The 17,973-nt window shown below is 31.5% G+C and overlaps 2 protein-coding genes across 3 annotated transcripts in view; one reads left to right on the top strand and one right to left on the bottom strand.

Annotated features, from left to right (window-relative positions):
* Positions 1-1,320: 1,320 nt before the first annotated feature.
* On the top strand, positions 1,321-3,797 carry LOC110032799 (phospholipase D delta-like; the record flags this gene model as incomplete). Its single annotated transcript, XM_020736555.1, has 3 exons — positions 1,321-1,503; positions 2,635-2,832; positions 3,432-3,797. Coding segments are annotated over 3 exons (675 nt in total), but the record flags the coding sequence as incomplete, so codon positions are not given.
* Positions 3,798-5,232: 1,435 nt separating this feature from the next.
* The window catches only part of LOC110032798 (protein GAMETE EXPRESSED 2-like), a 25,489-nt gene continuing 12,748 nt past the window's right edge, over positions 5,233-17,973 (bottom strand). For both annotated transcript variants that reach the window (XM_020736553.1, XM_020736554.1), the window contains 9 exons: positions 15,710-16,018; positions 13,417-13,541; positions 11,693-11,910; positions 11,067-11,294; positions 8,834-9,069; positions 7,382-7,620; positions 6,451-6,607; positions 5,755-5,909; positions 5,233-5,586 (listed from right to left, as the gene is read on the bottom strand). In XM_020736553.1, coding sequence (XP_020592212.1) covers positions 5,479-5,586; positions 5,755-5,909; positions 6,451-6,607; positions 7,382-7,620; positions 8,834-9,069; positions 11,067-11,294; positions 11,693-11,910; positions 13,417-13,541; positions 15,710-16,018 — 1,775 coding nt within the window. In that variant the 3' untranslated portion in view covers positions 5,233-5,478. The remainder of the gene's footprint in view (positions 5,587-5,754; positions 5,910-6,450; positions 6,608-7,381; positions 7,621-8,833; positions 9,070-11,066; positions 11,295-11,692; positions 11,911-13,416; positions 13,542-15,709; positions 16,019-17,973) is intronic.

Genomic DNA, 17,973 nt, shown 5'->3' with positions numbered 1-17,973 from the left:
TCAAGTATTCTATCAAAACTAGGAACAAGCATGATAGGGCCGAGAGAACTTCCATATTACCGCCATCTGAAACTCATTTTATTTTTCATTCCATATCTATTTGCATGATCAAATTGATATACCTTTGCAAAGGCTCAGTTGCATTCTGCTTAATAAATACTGTATTCGGCTTCCATTGGTTAGTGATTGAAACTCATTATGTGGCTGTGACTTATATTATTGATATAGGCACCCCCATATGTATTTGATTAGTCAAAATGCTAAAAAAAATCATTTTTTAATTATGGTGTGTCATATCCATAGAATTTGCGGAATGGCACATCAATGCTGCCAAGATTTACTCAAATTTAGCAAGAAATTTTGGGATTGTTTGTGCGCTGTTTTTTGAAATTCTATTTCATTTATTACCATCAACCGTGAAGATGACTGTTATTTATGACTTTGATTTTGATTGTTTCTTCTAATATATTTTAGGGGCATTTACGCACGTGCCACCCAATTCCTAGGTGAAGAAAAACATACTTTGGGGGGAAAAAATACTTGCATATTTCCATTATTCATACGGATGTTCTAATTTATAAATTTCCCTAATATATCTAATCTTAAATACGGAAAGGAAATAATTCTGAAATAAAATAAAAGAAATATAAATAAGAAGAGAATAAAAACAAATGAAGGAGTTTCTAAAGTTGTTTTCCAATTCAATCGTCCAGGATCCTTGTCGGTGGTCTGCCGTTCCCACCTTCCTGAATTTTCACATTGTATTTACATATCCAAATCTTTCATTACACATCAAAGTACCATCATTTTTACTTTTAAAAAGTGACGTGCACCTTTTCATGCTTAGGTAAGGTGTTTAATATGTAAATAGGCAGGAATTGAGTGATATTTAACCATCAAAATGTTCACCATCCTGATGTTAGGCCAATCTCAGGACTTCTTGAGTTGCAATCTTATGGAGTTTGATTCACGATATGATTAGTTTTAGTGGGATTGGTAATCATGAGATAATCTGTAACCTGATGGGAAGAAGGCTTGTGGAATTCAGCACAATTTTGGATTGGGATGATGGATTAAATGTGCAACTTAGGATTTGTTAGTCCTTTTAGAGTGACTTTTTGTAGGACTTCATATTCCTATACCGGACCTGAAGAGTATCATGAACCAAACAAAACCTTACGAAATTAGCAAACCAAACCCCCAACATTTGTTAATTGCGTAAGATGACGCCCAAGAAAATGGTGAACCAAATAGCAGCTAACGGCTACATTTTCTATCAAAAATTGATTCAATGCTGCTTAATTATGTGGTAAATGATCATGCCATCCTTTGCAGGCCCAAACAATGGAGATGATGTACAGCATTGTCGCGCAGCAACTCAAAAGCATGGAACTTGAAGCTCACCCACAAGATTACCTGAATTTCTACTGTCTTGGTAACCGAGAAGAACTGCCAAAAAGTAGGGAGCAGCCAAGTGGTGAACCTTTGGAGAAAAGTTCAGCGGTAATCTCTTTGGAGTATTCTTTTTTGGCAAATTTACACACCTAGCACACAATTCTTAGTATTTACAAATCTCACACCTAAACTTTCATATTTCATACGTGGCACTTTGGTGCGTTGAACTTATGGATGAAAAAATGCATTTCACTCTTAAAAAGTGATGGTATATGTGATATTAAAGATTCGAGCTGTGCATAAAATGGAACTTTAGGTGTGAGATATGTAATGTGATATTAAAGATTCGAGTGCCCTGTGAGATATGTAAATATATAAGAATTTTGTGCTATGTATGCAAGTGCTCCTTTTTAAGTCTTTTATGCTGCTGAATGTATTTTACTATGGAAAATCATGCTATTTTCGTTATCTTTTAAGCCATTCTAAACGCAATCAACCTTTCCAAAATTTTCAGATTTAGAAAATCTAAGTTATTAGAATCTTATTTTTGTTTGGTTATCGATTTCTTTTGATTCAAATTAGTGGTGAAAATGTTTTGGTTGTAAGCAAAAGTTAAATGGGATTAGATTCATAAGTTGATTCGAGTCTAAGCAATTTAATTAAGTTGATTAATGAGTTTACTTGCTTTTTAGTTCCTAACTTGCTTTTTAGTTCCTATCCTACTTATACTAGTCAACAACTATTTAAGCTAATTAATCATACATTAGTTAGAATATTAATTATCTCGGATAATTATGATTGATTAAGAATTAGTATGGTATCCAATGACTTACCTGAGCATACTTAGACTTGATTAAACTAGTTAAATATAGATTAATTAAATAAACTTTTAATTAACCTAGTGTAAAATTTAATGAATTATATTTTAGGATTCTAACTAGTACTCATTTGGCTTAACTAGAATTTAACTAATTGGTCAAATTAAGCTTTAATTTACCTAATAATTATATATTCAATTAGCTTAAATAATTAGTGAATAATTAATGATTAGATGCAAAAATATGAAGTAATTAAGGTGACGCAATGCATCCTCACGCTGCGCATTCTAGACAGATGTGAATTTTTAATAGCCTATTCCATTTTTATAAATCGCCAATGCCATAGAAATAACTTTAGAGTTTTATTGTGGAAATAAAATTTATTATTATAATTATTACTTTTTTTTTTATAAATTTTCAGGCTTCATCCCAAAAGTTCCGGAGATTCATGGTGTATGTTCATGCAAAAGGGATGATAGTAGATGATGAATATGTTATTTTGGGTTCCGCTAATATCAACCAAAGATCTCTAGCTGGCTCCAGAGATACCGAAATAGCCATGGGTGCTTACCAACCCCACTACACCTGGGCTGAGAAGAAGAAGCACCCACATGGCCAGGTCAGTCACCTTCATATTTGCATTTTTGGGAAATTTACATACATACCACACAATTTTTATGTATTTACATTTTTTAACACCTATATTTTGATATTTACCATTATTACACTTTGGTGCAATAAATCTATGCAAGAAAAGGTCTAAATCTCTCTTAAAAAACTAATAATGATGGTATTTTTGATGTGATGTTAAAGTTTTGAGTATTATAAATGTATATATGAAAGTTTAGAGGTTACATATGTAAATATATAATGTAAATGCCCATTGAAGTTCTACATTTATATCTATGAATTTACCACTCAAATCTTATGTATTTATACATATCTAACACTAAACTTTCAGTCTTAGGACATGTAAATACATAAGAATTGATTGGAGAAAAGTTTTCAGACGGAAAAAATAGTCTATAAAACCATAGCAACTTAACAATTTTTTTTTTTTTTTTAACTTAACAAATTCATAACAATTATACCCACAAACTACCCACAAACAGACTTTATTTCTTTATTATTAAAGTAGATGTTCTTAAACATAACAAAATATCATTTCTTCCTACAAAATCTCTACTGAAAGTTCTGTATGGATGATTTAAACTGCAGATTTATGGATACAGAAAGTCGCTATGGGCGGAGCACTTAGGCCTAGTGGACGACCGATTCAACGAACCCAACAGTCTCGATTGCGTGAGATTTGTGAACCAAATCGCCGAACAGAACTGGAAGAATTATGCGGCGGAGGACGCGAAGCCGTTGAGAGGTCATCTTCTCAAGTACCCAGTGAAGGTGGAGGCTGATGGTAAGGTTGGCCCCTTACCAGAGCAGGAAACCTTTCCTGATGTTGGTGGTAAGGTTGTGGGAGCACTCACTTCTCTGCCTGATAGTCTCACAACTTAGTTTTTCAGTGGTAAGTTTGAATTTTCTTCAGGATTTGGTTTGTCAATATTTTATTTGTTTTATTTGAGGGAAGATTCGGTTTTCTTGTACATTATCCTTTCTCTAATTATATATTTTATGTGAATTAAATAAATTATTATTATTTTTATGCTTGTAATTTAGCCAATTGCTAATTTGTAGTTGTTAAAACGATCAAATGGTGTTTCAATTCTGTTCTTTTAACGCTCAGATCTTGTTTTTGGTTATCTTAAGTGCTAAGAAGTTCTTATATGTAGGGGGTGTAAACGAGTCAAACAGACTCGCTCGTGTTCGGCTAATTTGCTTAGCGACTCAAAACACATTTGCTCACAATCAAAGAGTCGTTTTGATAACTCTAATCACACAATCGTCATAAGATGTTAAAGATTATGATGAGATTTAAATCTTATTATTTATAGTAAACATCATTCAAATCTAATTTAATATATTATTATTTAATTTAAAAATATTAATTTCCATGCTTATGTTTTGAAGTGATCCAAACAATAAGATATTATGTAATTAAATATGAAATTTTTGGCATTATATATAATTAGTGGATGTTAAATATGAAAAGTGAATTAGCTATGAGGTGCAAATTGCAAATGCCTACATAAAATATCAACTAATCTTTTCCGGGGACAATTACATAAAGATCACCTGAAATTTGTTATTTACAAATCAATCTTTTATCAAATTCTCAATGATATGAGTCTATTAAACATAACTACAGTCCAAATAGAGTGATTGTATTACAAAGATCTAAATAGTTAGAGGCACACTGCTTCAATCGCTCTGAGGCTTCGTTTGCAATTCTATATTTGCAGAACTAACCTTCAAATTGTTGGAAGCACATGATACTGATAGTGGCATTTCAGATTGCTTCGGACGAATTCTTCGACCGGATCTGCAAGTAAAATTCTAAGCGAGTTTACTCAAATTCTCGATCATCATAACCTTATACATACATACCACCCAATTCCCTAACTGTATCTTACATGTCGAACACCTACATTTTGCATTTTTTACATTTTTACCGCCGAAATCTTTCATATCACATCAAAATGCACCCTATGTTAACTTTTAAAAAGGTGAAATGCCCATTTTCATGCATAGGGAAGGGGGCATGCATGATTGAGTGTATGTATATAAATCTTATCATTTACATACATATGCCCCAATTCATATGTATTTACATATCCAACACCAAAAATTTCATTTTTGCACTTGCACCAAACAAATCCTTCATATCAAATAAATAAATAAAATCACCATTTAAAAATCAACATCTGAACTATTAAAAAGTGAAATACACCATTTTCATGCATAAGCAAGGCGGTAATATGTAAAAATTTAAAAGTTTTAAACGTTAGACATGCAATTACATAAGAATTGAGTGACATGCAAGCAAATCATCCAAGACATACATATGAAAACTTAGGCCTTGGGATATGTAAAATATGTATTACATCATTTAGGCCTTGGATATGTAAATCCCCTAGTATTTAATGGACCCTCTAAAATAGTTTTGTATTGAAATAACATCATTTGCAACAACCAATTCCTTTAAATATTGCTAAAAACAAAATCTTTATAAATAAGACTTGGTAGATATGTAAATACATTAGAATTGGATGATACGTGTGTAAATGCCCCCACTTGTCTATACAGTGGATTAGTAACAATCTCAAAATTGCATGCAAAATTACAAAATGTTCAGAAAGGAATCACACGGTTACCTTCGACGAAATTTCGAAGACCTCGAGAAGTTAAGTGGGGTTGATAGCGAACGAGTCGATGTTCTATTCAAATTCATTGCATTCTGGAATGGTAAAATATCAATCTACACAAACAAAATCTTTATAATTACACTAACAAACCAAAAACAATAAATACTGTAATTTTAATTTACATTTCATATCCGAATCTTGTAAAACTGCATGAGAATAGTGCATGATTGAACAAACACTAGTTACCGAGCATGAAGAATCAAAAGAGAAGCAAAGATTACCTTCTCATTATGATTTTCAGTGAGCTCCTCTCTGGGGTTATCACCATTGTTTCTTTCCGTATGAAGTGCTACCATGCATTTAAAGATGAAGAATAGAAGTAAACTGCCCAGAAGAAACAAAGTTGCAATTTCAAAAAATATGGCAGATCCAAGCACTGCAAAACAGCGATGTCACACCGTCAGCTGTTAGGGTTATAGATGAAATTCTCTTAAAATAGCAGTGTAAAAAAGGAATTTAGCATATATTCATGCCTAGAAAGTTATCATCCTAATATCACTGTCAGTAATGGAAGCATTAGTCTAAATGACTGAGAAGCACATCATTATCCAAAAAAAATCTATCTAGCACCAAAACTTCAATTTTTACATGCACGCCGCTTTACCTATGCATGAAAAGGTGTATTTTACTTTTCAAAAATTAAAATAATGGTGTTTTTAATGCAATATCAAAGATTTGGGCGGTCTAAATGTAAAAAAAACTAATGTTTAGATGTTAGATAAGTGAATACATAGGAATTGGCGGCATGTATGTAAATGCTTCTAGAATAAAATCATATTTTATAACATTGTCTTCGTCATTTGATTTAATAAGCATTCTGTTCTTGAAAAGTAAATAGAATTAGACAAATCATGATTTGACTTTTTCTAATTTAAAAAAAATTTAAATAATTTATTGGATCAGTAATGAAAACTTACAAAAAGCTGTAGTTGAAGTCAACGGCCTTCTTTTGAGTAAACTCACGCTGACCTCCACGGAGAGTGGAAATGAAATGATATCCGTACAATCCAAGTAGCAGCCGTAATTCCCCAAATCATTAACGGTGATGGTCAACAGTGCATCAAGATTTGTGCCCTGAAATCAGAAACAAATAGAAGACATTAATACCTGGTTTTCCGATAAGAACTTTGACTCCTCCCTCCAACCAAAAATATAATTTTGGGGCATTTACATACATGCCATCCATTTCCTATGTATTTACATATCTAACACTTAGACATTGTTTTGTTTTTTTTACATTTATACAGCCCAAAGGTTTCATATCGCACAATAAATACCACCATTTTAACTTTTAAAATGTCAATACACTTTCATACAGGGGTAAGATGGCATACATGTAAAAATTGAAGTTTAGGTGTTAGATATGTAAATAAATAGGAATTTAGTGTTATGAATGTAGATCTTCCTATATCATTTTTTTATAAACGAAGTAGTTATGGTAACAAGTTTGAGGAATTACTAGAAAGAAATGTCAGTACATTGAAAAGTTCAATCTAATGAATAGAAAATGAGTGATATATGTAAGGTTGTAAACGAGCAGAGCTTGAGCTAGTTCTGGCTTGACTCGTGTTTGTCTCATTCGAAATTAGTTCTGTTTGAAATTAGCTCGTGTTCGAAATTGCTCGTGAACAGTGTGTTTGTGTTAGACTTGATTTATATATTCTTGTTCAAGTTCAGCATGCAAGACTAATTTGGACATAGTTTTAGAACTTTTTAATGTCAACACATGCGATTCATCTTCTAAAACTTTGAAATTGAGTGGAAAGGTTGGTTTCAATAATGTAACGAATATAGTATTAAAATGCAAACAGCTAAAATTTTTTAGACCATTTTAACATGCAAAAATACCTGAAAAAATAGTCGTTGCATTGCATTATTACAATCCCTAATTGTCCCTTGGAAACGAACTCCTCTTCCTTTGATAACAAATTGGTTATCAATGGTTACAAACGTCTGCAAAGGTTGCCATTGGTTGCTGCTTTTAATCTTCAATTCAGAAGTCTTGATTAGATGAACAGGAAGAGTTGTTGATAGAAGCCCATCATTTACTTCCACAGAAAACATGACCACCAAGTGAGACTTATTACCTAAAAGGAAAAAAAAGAGGTTAACAAAATACAAAGTATTCCTATGTTAACCCAAACAAGAAATGAATCCAACAATTAATTATTTGTGCTAGGTGATGAAATAGATGATGTAATAAATAATAAAATTATTTAAATATGACTAAAAATGAATTTAAAATTATGCAATGTACATAGCTTAAGAGAGATACATTATGAAATAAAAATCTTATGCAAAAATATCAATTTCTAAACTAAAAAACTTGAATATCTCATTAAAATGCTTGATTGAGGCTTGACATGGAGCTCGTTGAGAAGTTGATTAACCATAAATATTATATAATGATTAACCATAAATATAGATATAAATAACTTAACCTTAAATATATAAATAAAAATAAGTTTATAATATGTTTATCAATTTTCGCAGCCCAATTTCCATAGGTAGCCCAATTCTCCTTTTTGGCGACTATTTACATACTTCATTTAGCATCAAATTATAGGAAAAAAAAATTAAAATTGTAAAATTTAAATTGAAAAAAAGGAGGCTCATAGTTGAAGTTTTTAGCTACTTGATGAGTAAGTAGTTTATTTGTTTAATTAAATTTTTTTATCATATATAAGATTTTGTAAACCTTTAAAAGCTGAAATATTATATTTTAAGCTCAAAAGGCTCGATTTGTTTGACGGTTCACCAGTTTGAACGCGGGTTTCAACTAGTTTTCACTCGTTCAATATTAGGTCGTTTTTCTATGCTAATCAGTCTGGCTAATAATTGGTTCATGGTCAAATCGACTGAACCGGACGGTTTGATCCGATTTAAATATGTGTGTGTGCATCACCTTAAATAATTAATGATGCTTTTTTTTAAAAAATCGTCAATGGAATTGATTAGTTGTAGAGAGTATTTCATCTACAGCAAAGGTGGAACAATTTTGGTTAGGTATATGTGTAAATATGGTTGATTTATATCATAGGTTTAGTAAATCTTAGTTGAAGTGTGCTATTCGGTGGTCTGACATTTATCCATACAAATATGACAATGAGGACCATATGCTAATAAATTTAATTTTATAATTTCAAATACAGTTTTGCATCTTGTAAAATAATTTGAAAGAAAATAAGTAAATGTTATGACACACCAAAAAAATTTTTATTTCAATTAAAACGAAAGTAAAACAATATCAAAAATCAAAATAAAAAATGATCCTATAAATTTCCAGGCATAGCAACGTACCTGTGTAATGAAAGATATCACTATCAGAGATTGAGAATTCAAAGATATCTCTTTGTTTATCAAAGATTTGAAAACCATCACTTGCTTCCTTCCCCACGAGTGTTATGAACTTGGGCACATGAATCTTTGGAGGATCATTAATCGGCTTAACAAAAACCGGCACATGAGAATCTAGTAATCCATTTCTATTGGTCGCATACAAACTGATCGTATCGTCTCCATAGAAGTTTTCATTACTAACAAGCAAGAAAGTAAGCTTCTCAGAAAATGAGAATATGTGATAAAATCAGTAGCATAGATATTAATATTAATCAATAATAAGAATTACAGGTACCAAAGAGGAAAATGACTTGTACAATTCAATCATATCGACTACATATTTATCAGTATCAAATTGGATGATCATTACAAGTATGTTAAAATATTAACCATTTTGCAGCAAACAAAAGAAACTAATGATAATTGCTTATGCCAGCTTCAAGATATAGTATAATAAAGATCAATAGGCATATAAGGAAAAGATAAACTCCACCTTCGAGATAAATGATTTTAAAATAAGAGAGCTCACCTTCTAGAATATTGGGTAGCACCTATTATTCATAATCTTCCACAAAAAACTTAAAAGAAATAAAATATTCCAAATTTTAATGAAAATATGACACTAAATATGACACAATGGAGAAAAATGATTCATGTAGCCGACCCCACTTAGTGGGATAAAGGTTTTGTTGTTGTTGTTGTTGTTGTTGTAGTACATCAGAAGCTCATTGATTTGCATTTTACTTAGATGAGAAGTGCTTCTACATCTTTTTTGCATTGATCTTTTAATGCATCAAGATAGAAGCATTATAGTATCTATGCTCTTAGATGGAGTTAATATAATAACCACCAAACTGATAATAATAATAATAATAATAATAGTAACGCTAATATTAATATTATTATTTTCTGATACACTACATATGTAGTTTAAAAAATATTGTAAAACAAATCCTGTAAATTCAACACCTTAATTTTAAATGTTTATAATTAGACTACTACTAGTGCCGTTCACATAGAATCTTTACCCCCTCCGGCCTTCAAAATTCTCATTTGAAAGGCTGAGGTAGGCCTGGAAAGACTTGGGCATATTTGTATAAAAAATGATCTAAATTTATTAGAATAACATGAAAATATGACACTCAATAGGATGCAATGGAGAAAAAGACTCATGCAGCCGACCCCACTTGGTGGGATAAAGACTTGTTGTTGTTGTTGTGGACCTTTAGACTTCTAAAATATTGGAGAGTCTAGAATAATATTCACTTCATACTACTAACTATTTAGCTGAGTGACATTTCCTTTGTTCTATAAAGGAGAGCTCTAAGTTTTGAAACCATAAAAATAAATAGATAAATAAATACCCTCACTTCAGATTGGCTATTCAACTCAAAAACACTTTTGAAATGCCCACAAAATGTCGTAAATTCTATTCACAAATTAAAGCAAGGTGGGGGTGGGGGTAAGGGTTAAGAAAACTCTTAACTTGATCCATTCATCTTGCCTTGTTGATTCATTGGTAATTTAACTATATTTCTTATAACCTATTTACTGCCCATTTCACAGCCCAGGCTTAGCTTATTGTTTGGAAGAATCAGGAACTAGAGGTGTGCATTGTTTGGAAGAAACCAGAAAACTGAACGGAGTCAACCATTACAAAAGCATCAATTCGGTTATTAGTTATAATTTTGAATTTCTTCAAATTCTAGTTATAAATTTGATTTTACTTAATCAAACAAAAGAACAATTAAACTAATGTCTTCAAACATTAAGCTAATAAAACTCATAAGGTATAAGTAAACAAGTGACAAAAATATCATTATAAATAGTATTTATTCAAGACATCAAATTATAAACTTTAACAAATATTATTTTGTATTTTTTTTAATATATGTTACTGATGTTCAAGAAAACTTGGTTCATTATTAAAATTATTTATACTTTGGTTCATCCAAAATCAAACCAAACTAACCAAAAAACAGTACATTTTGATTTTAGTGATGCCAAACAAGCCTTCATAAAATTTTAGAACTCCTAACGGCAAGAAATATTAAGATGCTTTACTACAAGCTAATGACAAAAACTGATCAAAATAAGTTAACTAGAACTAGCAAGAGGGAAAACATTATATGACAGAACATAGCTTCTTATAAAATAGCAAGCATACTTCTCAAGTAAGGAATAACAAGAATACCTGAGATACTGAATCAACTGAAGAGCAGAATTAACAACTTCAATCGGCCCCGTTAAGACCAAGTCCTTCCCTGCCCTCCCACCTCTCCTAACTGAAAGCATACCGCCCACTGGTTCAAAAATTCCAATCTGACTCGGAGCTAAATAAACAGAACCAAACTTCGCACTTATCGTAAGAGAAATATTTTCCATTTTATCCGAATACCGTATTTCAAAACCGGGAAAGCCTCTGCATAGATAGAGGTGAATAAATCTAACAAGACATTAAGGCACACAAAAGCATCTGAAGGAATGAAAATAGAAGGGGGCACTTACATACATAACACACAATTCTTATGTATTTACATATCTAACACCTAAGCATTAATATTTACATGCAAACCATTCAAATCTTTACTATCACATAAAACATAATAATGACTATCTTTTTAAAAGTGAAATACACCTTTTCAAGCATAATTTTATGACACTAAGGTGCTAAAAGTGTAAAAAATCAAACTTTGCAGGTTGGATACGTAAATATATAAGAACTGTGTAGTATGTATGTAAATTTCCCAAATAGAAAATATTCTAACCAAACAAATCACTAATGAGTGCGCCATAAACATGTCTAGCAAGGCTACTCACCCAAACTGAGGACTCAACACATCTTCAGTCACATTAAGTCGAAGAGGTAAAGAAACAAATTGAGGCGGTTTGCAAAGGACAGAAATGAAAGCAGCACCTATAGCAACATTGTTATTTGAATCAGTGATGTTGTACAAGAAGGAATCATTCCCAAAATATCCTTTAAAAGGGGTATATCTGAAAAGTTTCCCAACTAGTAAGAGTGATCCATGAAGTGGCTGCCAAAGAAAATTAAACTTAGATTTCACACTCATAACTTTCAAATGCTTGATATGAGAGTTGGCATGTTCAAATAATATAATCACGAAAGGGTGAAATACATAGGCGGAATCTTTACAAAAGATATGCACATTTGGCATAGAGCGCCATCATTATTAGTGTACACAAAAATTATGCCAGCATAGATCTCGAGGAGATCCGACAATCCAAGAGTGAAATATTTAGAATAATCTGTATTGTCCCTACTCAAATAGGAGCATAAATTAACTTCACCTATTACACCCTTTTTGACTAAATAGGGGGTTATTTCATGAACTAAAAGTTACATAATTTCTCAATTATACTGTTCATTATAGTGCACTCTCCATCTCTTTCTCTCTCTTCTGTACTACTATCTATTCTTTGGGTGTGATTCATAAATCTAGATTCAGCAATTAGACTTTCCCAACTACTTGGTTTTCAATGATTTGGCACCTAAAAGTACAACCTTTTACAACTTACCTCGTGCTATCAAGGGCATCAAAACAATAATTTCAAACTTCAATCGGAAGATTGAAAAAAAAATTAGAGTGCCAACATCATCAGCATTACACCTTTACAAGAGAAAAAAAATTAACACAGGTAAACGAGGGAATCTCATCATAACTACAGACCTCATATTTGGCACATAATTGTGCCTTCTTTTTCTATTATGATGATGCCACCAAAGGGATCAAAACAATCCTTTCCAACAAGCCCACTTAAAAACGGAAAAGGAAAGATATCACAACCATCAGCACTTCAAAATAACATCTTGATGAGAAAAATTGGACAACAGAAAGGACCTAATCAGCATATTTATCCCTATCAGTCATTTCTGTTTTGCGTCCACAAGGCAATTATGTTTGTCAATCTTTCCTGAAACACAAGTGCTAATATCATATAGATAGGGGAGTTAAAAGATATTGTTGTTGCGAAGTGACAGCTAGCTTTTTTTACAGGCACTTCTTAATTTAAATATGATTTATATGTTTGAAGTTTCAGCCATCAACAGTCTAAAGAAAACATCCTGTAAATTATGAAAAATGTCTGATCTAATGATATCACATGTAAATTGTTTGAAACATCAGGTTCAGAGTAAGCAGAATCATTCTATAACCTGTGAACAAAGTAACACAACACAAACAGGAACACAAGCTAACAATAAACTGTATTGGCTATCAAACAATAGTGCTATTTGGTAGAGAACAACTACCAACATTCCAAAACACCCAAAAGTTAATAATATAAACTTATATCTCCCATGCTTTAGTGGCAAATATTTCATAGAAAGTAGAGGTTGAAAAAGCTTTATAATAATTTAATTCCCTTTCCTCATTCTTTCTTCACATGCTTGAAACCATGCAAAATGCTTCCATGTCAACATTCAAATGAAAATGATAAATTAAGGATGGTTCAACAATGCAATTTATACAATATTTTTACTAGGCAAGCAAAATAAGTAGCGATAGAGAACAATGGCGTACTTTAGAAAATTCACTTAGGCTAGCTTGTCCATCTGAAGCATAATCATTGAATAATACATCAAAAACAACTGATTCGTCCTCCCAAACGGAAACACTGTCATTATTAGCTTCTGGAAAGTACTTACCTATAAAAAAACTTAAATTGTGTCAAGAATTGCTGTAGAATACTTGGATAAAGAAGATAGAATAAAGAAATAAAGTTGCTGCTTCCCTGTCAACCAAATAAAGAGTTTTGATGAAACATTTTAAAATGTTTCCAGGATATAACTATGCCTTATAATCACACATATCTCCCATGCTCTCTCTCTCTCTCTCTTGAATTCATATTGGAAGATTCTTGCATAGTTTGTGAATTGATCACACACAATAACTTAGATATTTATGAGGATCTTTAAAACCATTACCCCATGCTTGCATGAAACTTTTCCTGCAATTAAAACCTCAATTTGTAAGAATCTTGGATTTGATTTCTTTTCTTAATTAATTAAAAAACCATATGTGAGATACAAATCCGAAGTTCCATTGACCTCCTTATCATCATCTTGGATTGATTCATTATCATAACACAATTGCATTGAGATAAAAGATTAAACCATTCCAACTAACAGTTTGAATTTCCTTGAATATTCCTTTAATTTATTTAAGGCTTGAGAAAAGTTTGAACTGACGAGGAGTGTGGCGTTGGGCTCCATTTCATAGAATAATTTTCATAATTATTTTTTGGGGCATTTACATACATAGCACACAATTCTTATGTATTTACATATCTTACATCTAAACTTTCTTATTTACACAGATAACACTCAAATCTTCAATATCACATAAAAAATAGCACTAGTATCACTTTTTAAAAGTGAAATACACATTTTCATGTATTGGTTTAAAGCACCAAAGTACTATAGTGTGCTATATATGTAAATTTTCCTCTTTTTTTTTAATTTTGCCTTGTCAAATGTTATTTGCCTTAAAAAATTCCGGAGCTACCTCATGGGGAGCTTGTTGAGCCATGCAGGATAAAAACTACCATTACTTTAGCTTTACCCATATTTTAGTGCCAAATTTCTATGCGGCTTTCTACTGACATTTGACCATATTTAAGTCTTTCATATAAACAAAGAGTGCATTGCAATTTAGTATCCCTGCATGAATAATTATACGCCTGTAAAATAGTGAATAAACATTAAAAGTTTTATAAAGGTTGAAGTCTGTAGAAAAGTGAATACACATCAAGAGTTTCATAAAGGTTTTCAAACAAAATCTTCTGAAGTATTGACTTTGGCAAAGAAATATTTCCCTCCATACCATAATTTAGATTTTTAGTCCAATATTCACTTGAAATAATACATGAGAAAGTGTAAAAGGTTTAATAAGTTAAACTGTAAGGAATATTAATGTCAATGAAAATGAAATGAAAGGAGGCATCAAAGGATAAAAAACCAAAGATGATCAAAATCGGATAGTGTTGAATCCAAAAATGTGAGGGAAATATACCCAAGGAATGGAAGATTCTATTAGAAAATGATTAAGAGGGAGAAAGAGAGAGAGAGAAAGAGAGAGCAGTACTAGACAGTCAAAAGGTGTCCCTTATTCATAATATGGACCCCCATAGGTCCGAATATTATAAAAGCATATATTAGCCCCCTCATTATTAAATTTTAAGAGGCAAGATTTTGGTAATTACCGAGTTATTTGCATATAATAAAATCAGGGGCGATTTGATCGATGAGGGTTGTTGATCGTCTGTCAAGCCTTGATTCGAGTGATTTATAATCCGAAAGAGTGATTCTCATTGACCGTTCTAAAGGTTGATTACCAACATACAACATTTTCTCTTGGCGCCTTCTACTGATCGTTAAGATAACGTGCCTTCCTCACCAATACTCATCTGGAAATGGTCGTTGAAGGCTACGCTTGATTGTCTGCATCTTCTTCCTGAGCCGTCCACCAGCTTTAAGATTCGTGCTGACATATTTTTATGTGTACATGTAGTAAATTATATTCTCCTATAAAAAAAATCAAATAAGCATAATGATCAGAGCATAAGTATCAATCTGCTAACTAGGCCTATGGTGTTAGCTATGGCAAAGTCTTCTGTGACGTATTCCATTGTGATTTTCTAAATTTATAAATAATGAAAATATCACTAAACTAATTGCAGTTTTCAGGTTCTATTTCTTCATTAAATGCTTACAAGTCACTTCCCAAACTCTGGTTATCAAACATCTATATTTTTCATATATTTGCATAAAAAAAGTGAAACTCAATGCTGTCATGCTATAATTTCTATGCTTACTCTCATGCACATGAAATTTGACGGGACAAGGCGATAGAATTTTTTCTTCAAATGAGACGCAAATGTTAAAACTCCCTGGAGAAGTTGGTAAATAATAGCCAATATATAGGCCATCTTTACTCTCAATAAAAGTTGTTTTCAAAAGACTTGTGTTGTTAGGGCCTTGAAGTTGCAATTTCAAATTTGCTTCTTGTGATGGTACATAATTCCAGAATGAATCTACAAGCTCCACTAATATTTCAATTTTTCCAATACTTCTAACTTCTGATTCAGAGTTAACAACCTTTGACTTCACAGTGTCAACTAATCCTGAAAAAAGAAAAAGAAAATCAAATTTAGGGATGGGGGAAAGAAATCAGTCAACAATTATTCCACTTCTCCATTCATCATAAATAAATAAATAAATAACTAAATAATTGCATGGTTTATCATAAAATCCCACTTTCATATTTGCAAGCGCATCCATAAACTATCTAGTTAAGAATAACTGAAATTCACAGTCTTGATCAGTACAGTGTACTACAAATTTCAAAATCATTTATGAAGATTGTATGCAGATTTATCAATTTTAAAGAGTAGTTAAATTATAAGTTGTTTGAAACCATGTTGATAGTGTGCAAGGCTTTAAGAGAAGACAATTGAAAAATTCTATAACTTTCCTATGACACGCTATAATAATTATGAATTTGAATTCAAATATATCAAATAGAAGAATAAACATATGAGATGTGGCAATTTGACTTTGAAAACTATAACTATTTTATGTAACTGTATCAACACATGAATGTCACTTTAAATTTTATTTCAAATTTCATAAAAATTAAATTTTAAATTCATTTAAAGTTAATATACAACCATCTTATTTAATAGCTAGCTACTCAACAAAAATAATATATATACCTCATTTCCTCTCTGGATATACATTAAAAATAAGAACATAAAACAATCTTTGTAGCATTAAGCTGAGCTATTAAATTCCAAAATGCAAAATAGCTTAGGTAAATTCAAAAAAATATCCTTTCAACCCATTGAGCATGTTTATACCCGTCAAGAGATGATGACTAAACTTATTTGACTGCTTCTAAAAGAATTAATTAAAATCCCTCTACAGTGTTAACAAACTGCTAAAAATAGTCTATTTAATCACTCTTCAATCAAGATAAGCTGGGCTAGAATCTTTAAACAAAGATTAATGAAGAATATCATAGCAAATTCTCTTGCTCAAGAAATCAAAAGAATTTATTAAATCCTAGACTTAAAATGTGAAATAAATCTGAACAACAGGATAATTATAATTTTTAATTCAAATAAACTTAAATATAGAGCGTCATCTTTCATGTCAAACATCAAGATCCCTATAAAGGATAGAAATTTCCTAAGAAAAAGGAAACATTATCATCGAGAAATTGCTTACTATTTGGCTTGAAAGTTGCAGTGGAGGCTTTGTTTCTCCCAACAAGTTATTGAAAACAACTCCATTCATTCTATTGTTATAAAATTACTTTCCATCAGACTTGGATAGTTATAAAGTTATTGAAGCAATAAAAATAAATAAATAAAAATACAAAGGAATGCAAATGTTTTCCATACCTTTAAAAAATAAATCCCAAATTTATTATTTTTGTACTTAGTTTAACTTGAGAATTAAGGGTCTGTTTAGGACAGTTGCGGCTTATTAAAAAACAGCTGTGAAGCTGCTGAAAAATAATTTGATATTTAAAAAGTGATGTCGGCTATTACAATTTTTTTTTTTTAAGAAGTCATACCGCAGCTAGAAAGTTGTCACCGCACCTAGCCAAGACAGGTGGGAAAACGCAAATTTAAGCGGCAGCTTTTTGAAAAAGTTGTTTTACCCAAACAGACAAAACAACGGTGTAATGCCGGACCACCAACGCACCGCCGCCCCAAAAGGACCCTAAGATAGAAAAATAACAAGATTTTTTTTGCATGAGTTCAAACTTTATCAAGTTCGAGGACATTGGAAAAAAAATTGCCACTTAACCCATCAGATTATTGCACAAAAACAGGCTCTATCTAATGTTTTATGCAAAGATTCTGGACAATAGTGATTGAAATGAATCATGAAAAGTGTGCGCTTGTTTGGAACTCTTGAACAGTGAGGTAATTCAATTAATAAGAAAGGGTAGAACTGAACAGACTGGCAAAATCAGACAATAGCAATTACTTAAATTTTCAAACATTTCCATTTATCAAATAATTACATGAAATCTACTTGTGGTAATGAAAAAACAAATTGGGAAAGA

Source organism: Phalaenopsis equestris, unplaced genomic scaffold, assembly GCF_001263595.1.
Source record: "Phalaenopsis equestris unplaced genomic scaffold, ASM126359v1 Scaffold001030, whole genome shotgun sequence".
Lineage (NCBI taxonomy): Eukaryota > Viridiplantae > Streptophyta > Magnoliopsida > Asparagales > Orchidaceae > Phalaenopsis > Phalaenopsis equestris.
The sequence above is the reverse complement of the archived record's forward strand: the minus strand, read 5'-3'. Positions and strand labels throughout refer to the sequence as shown.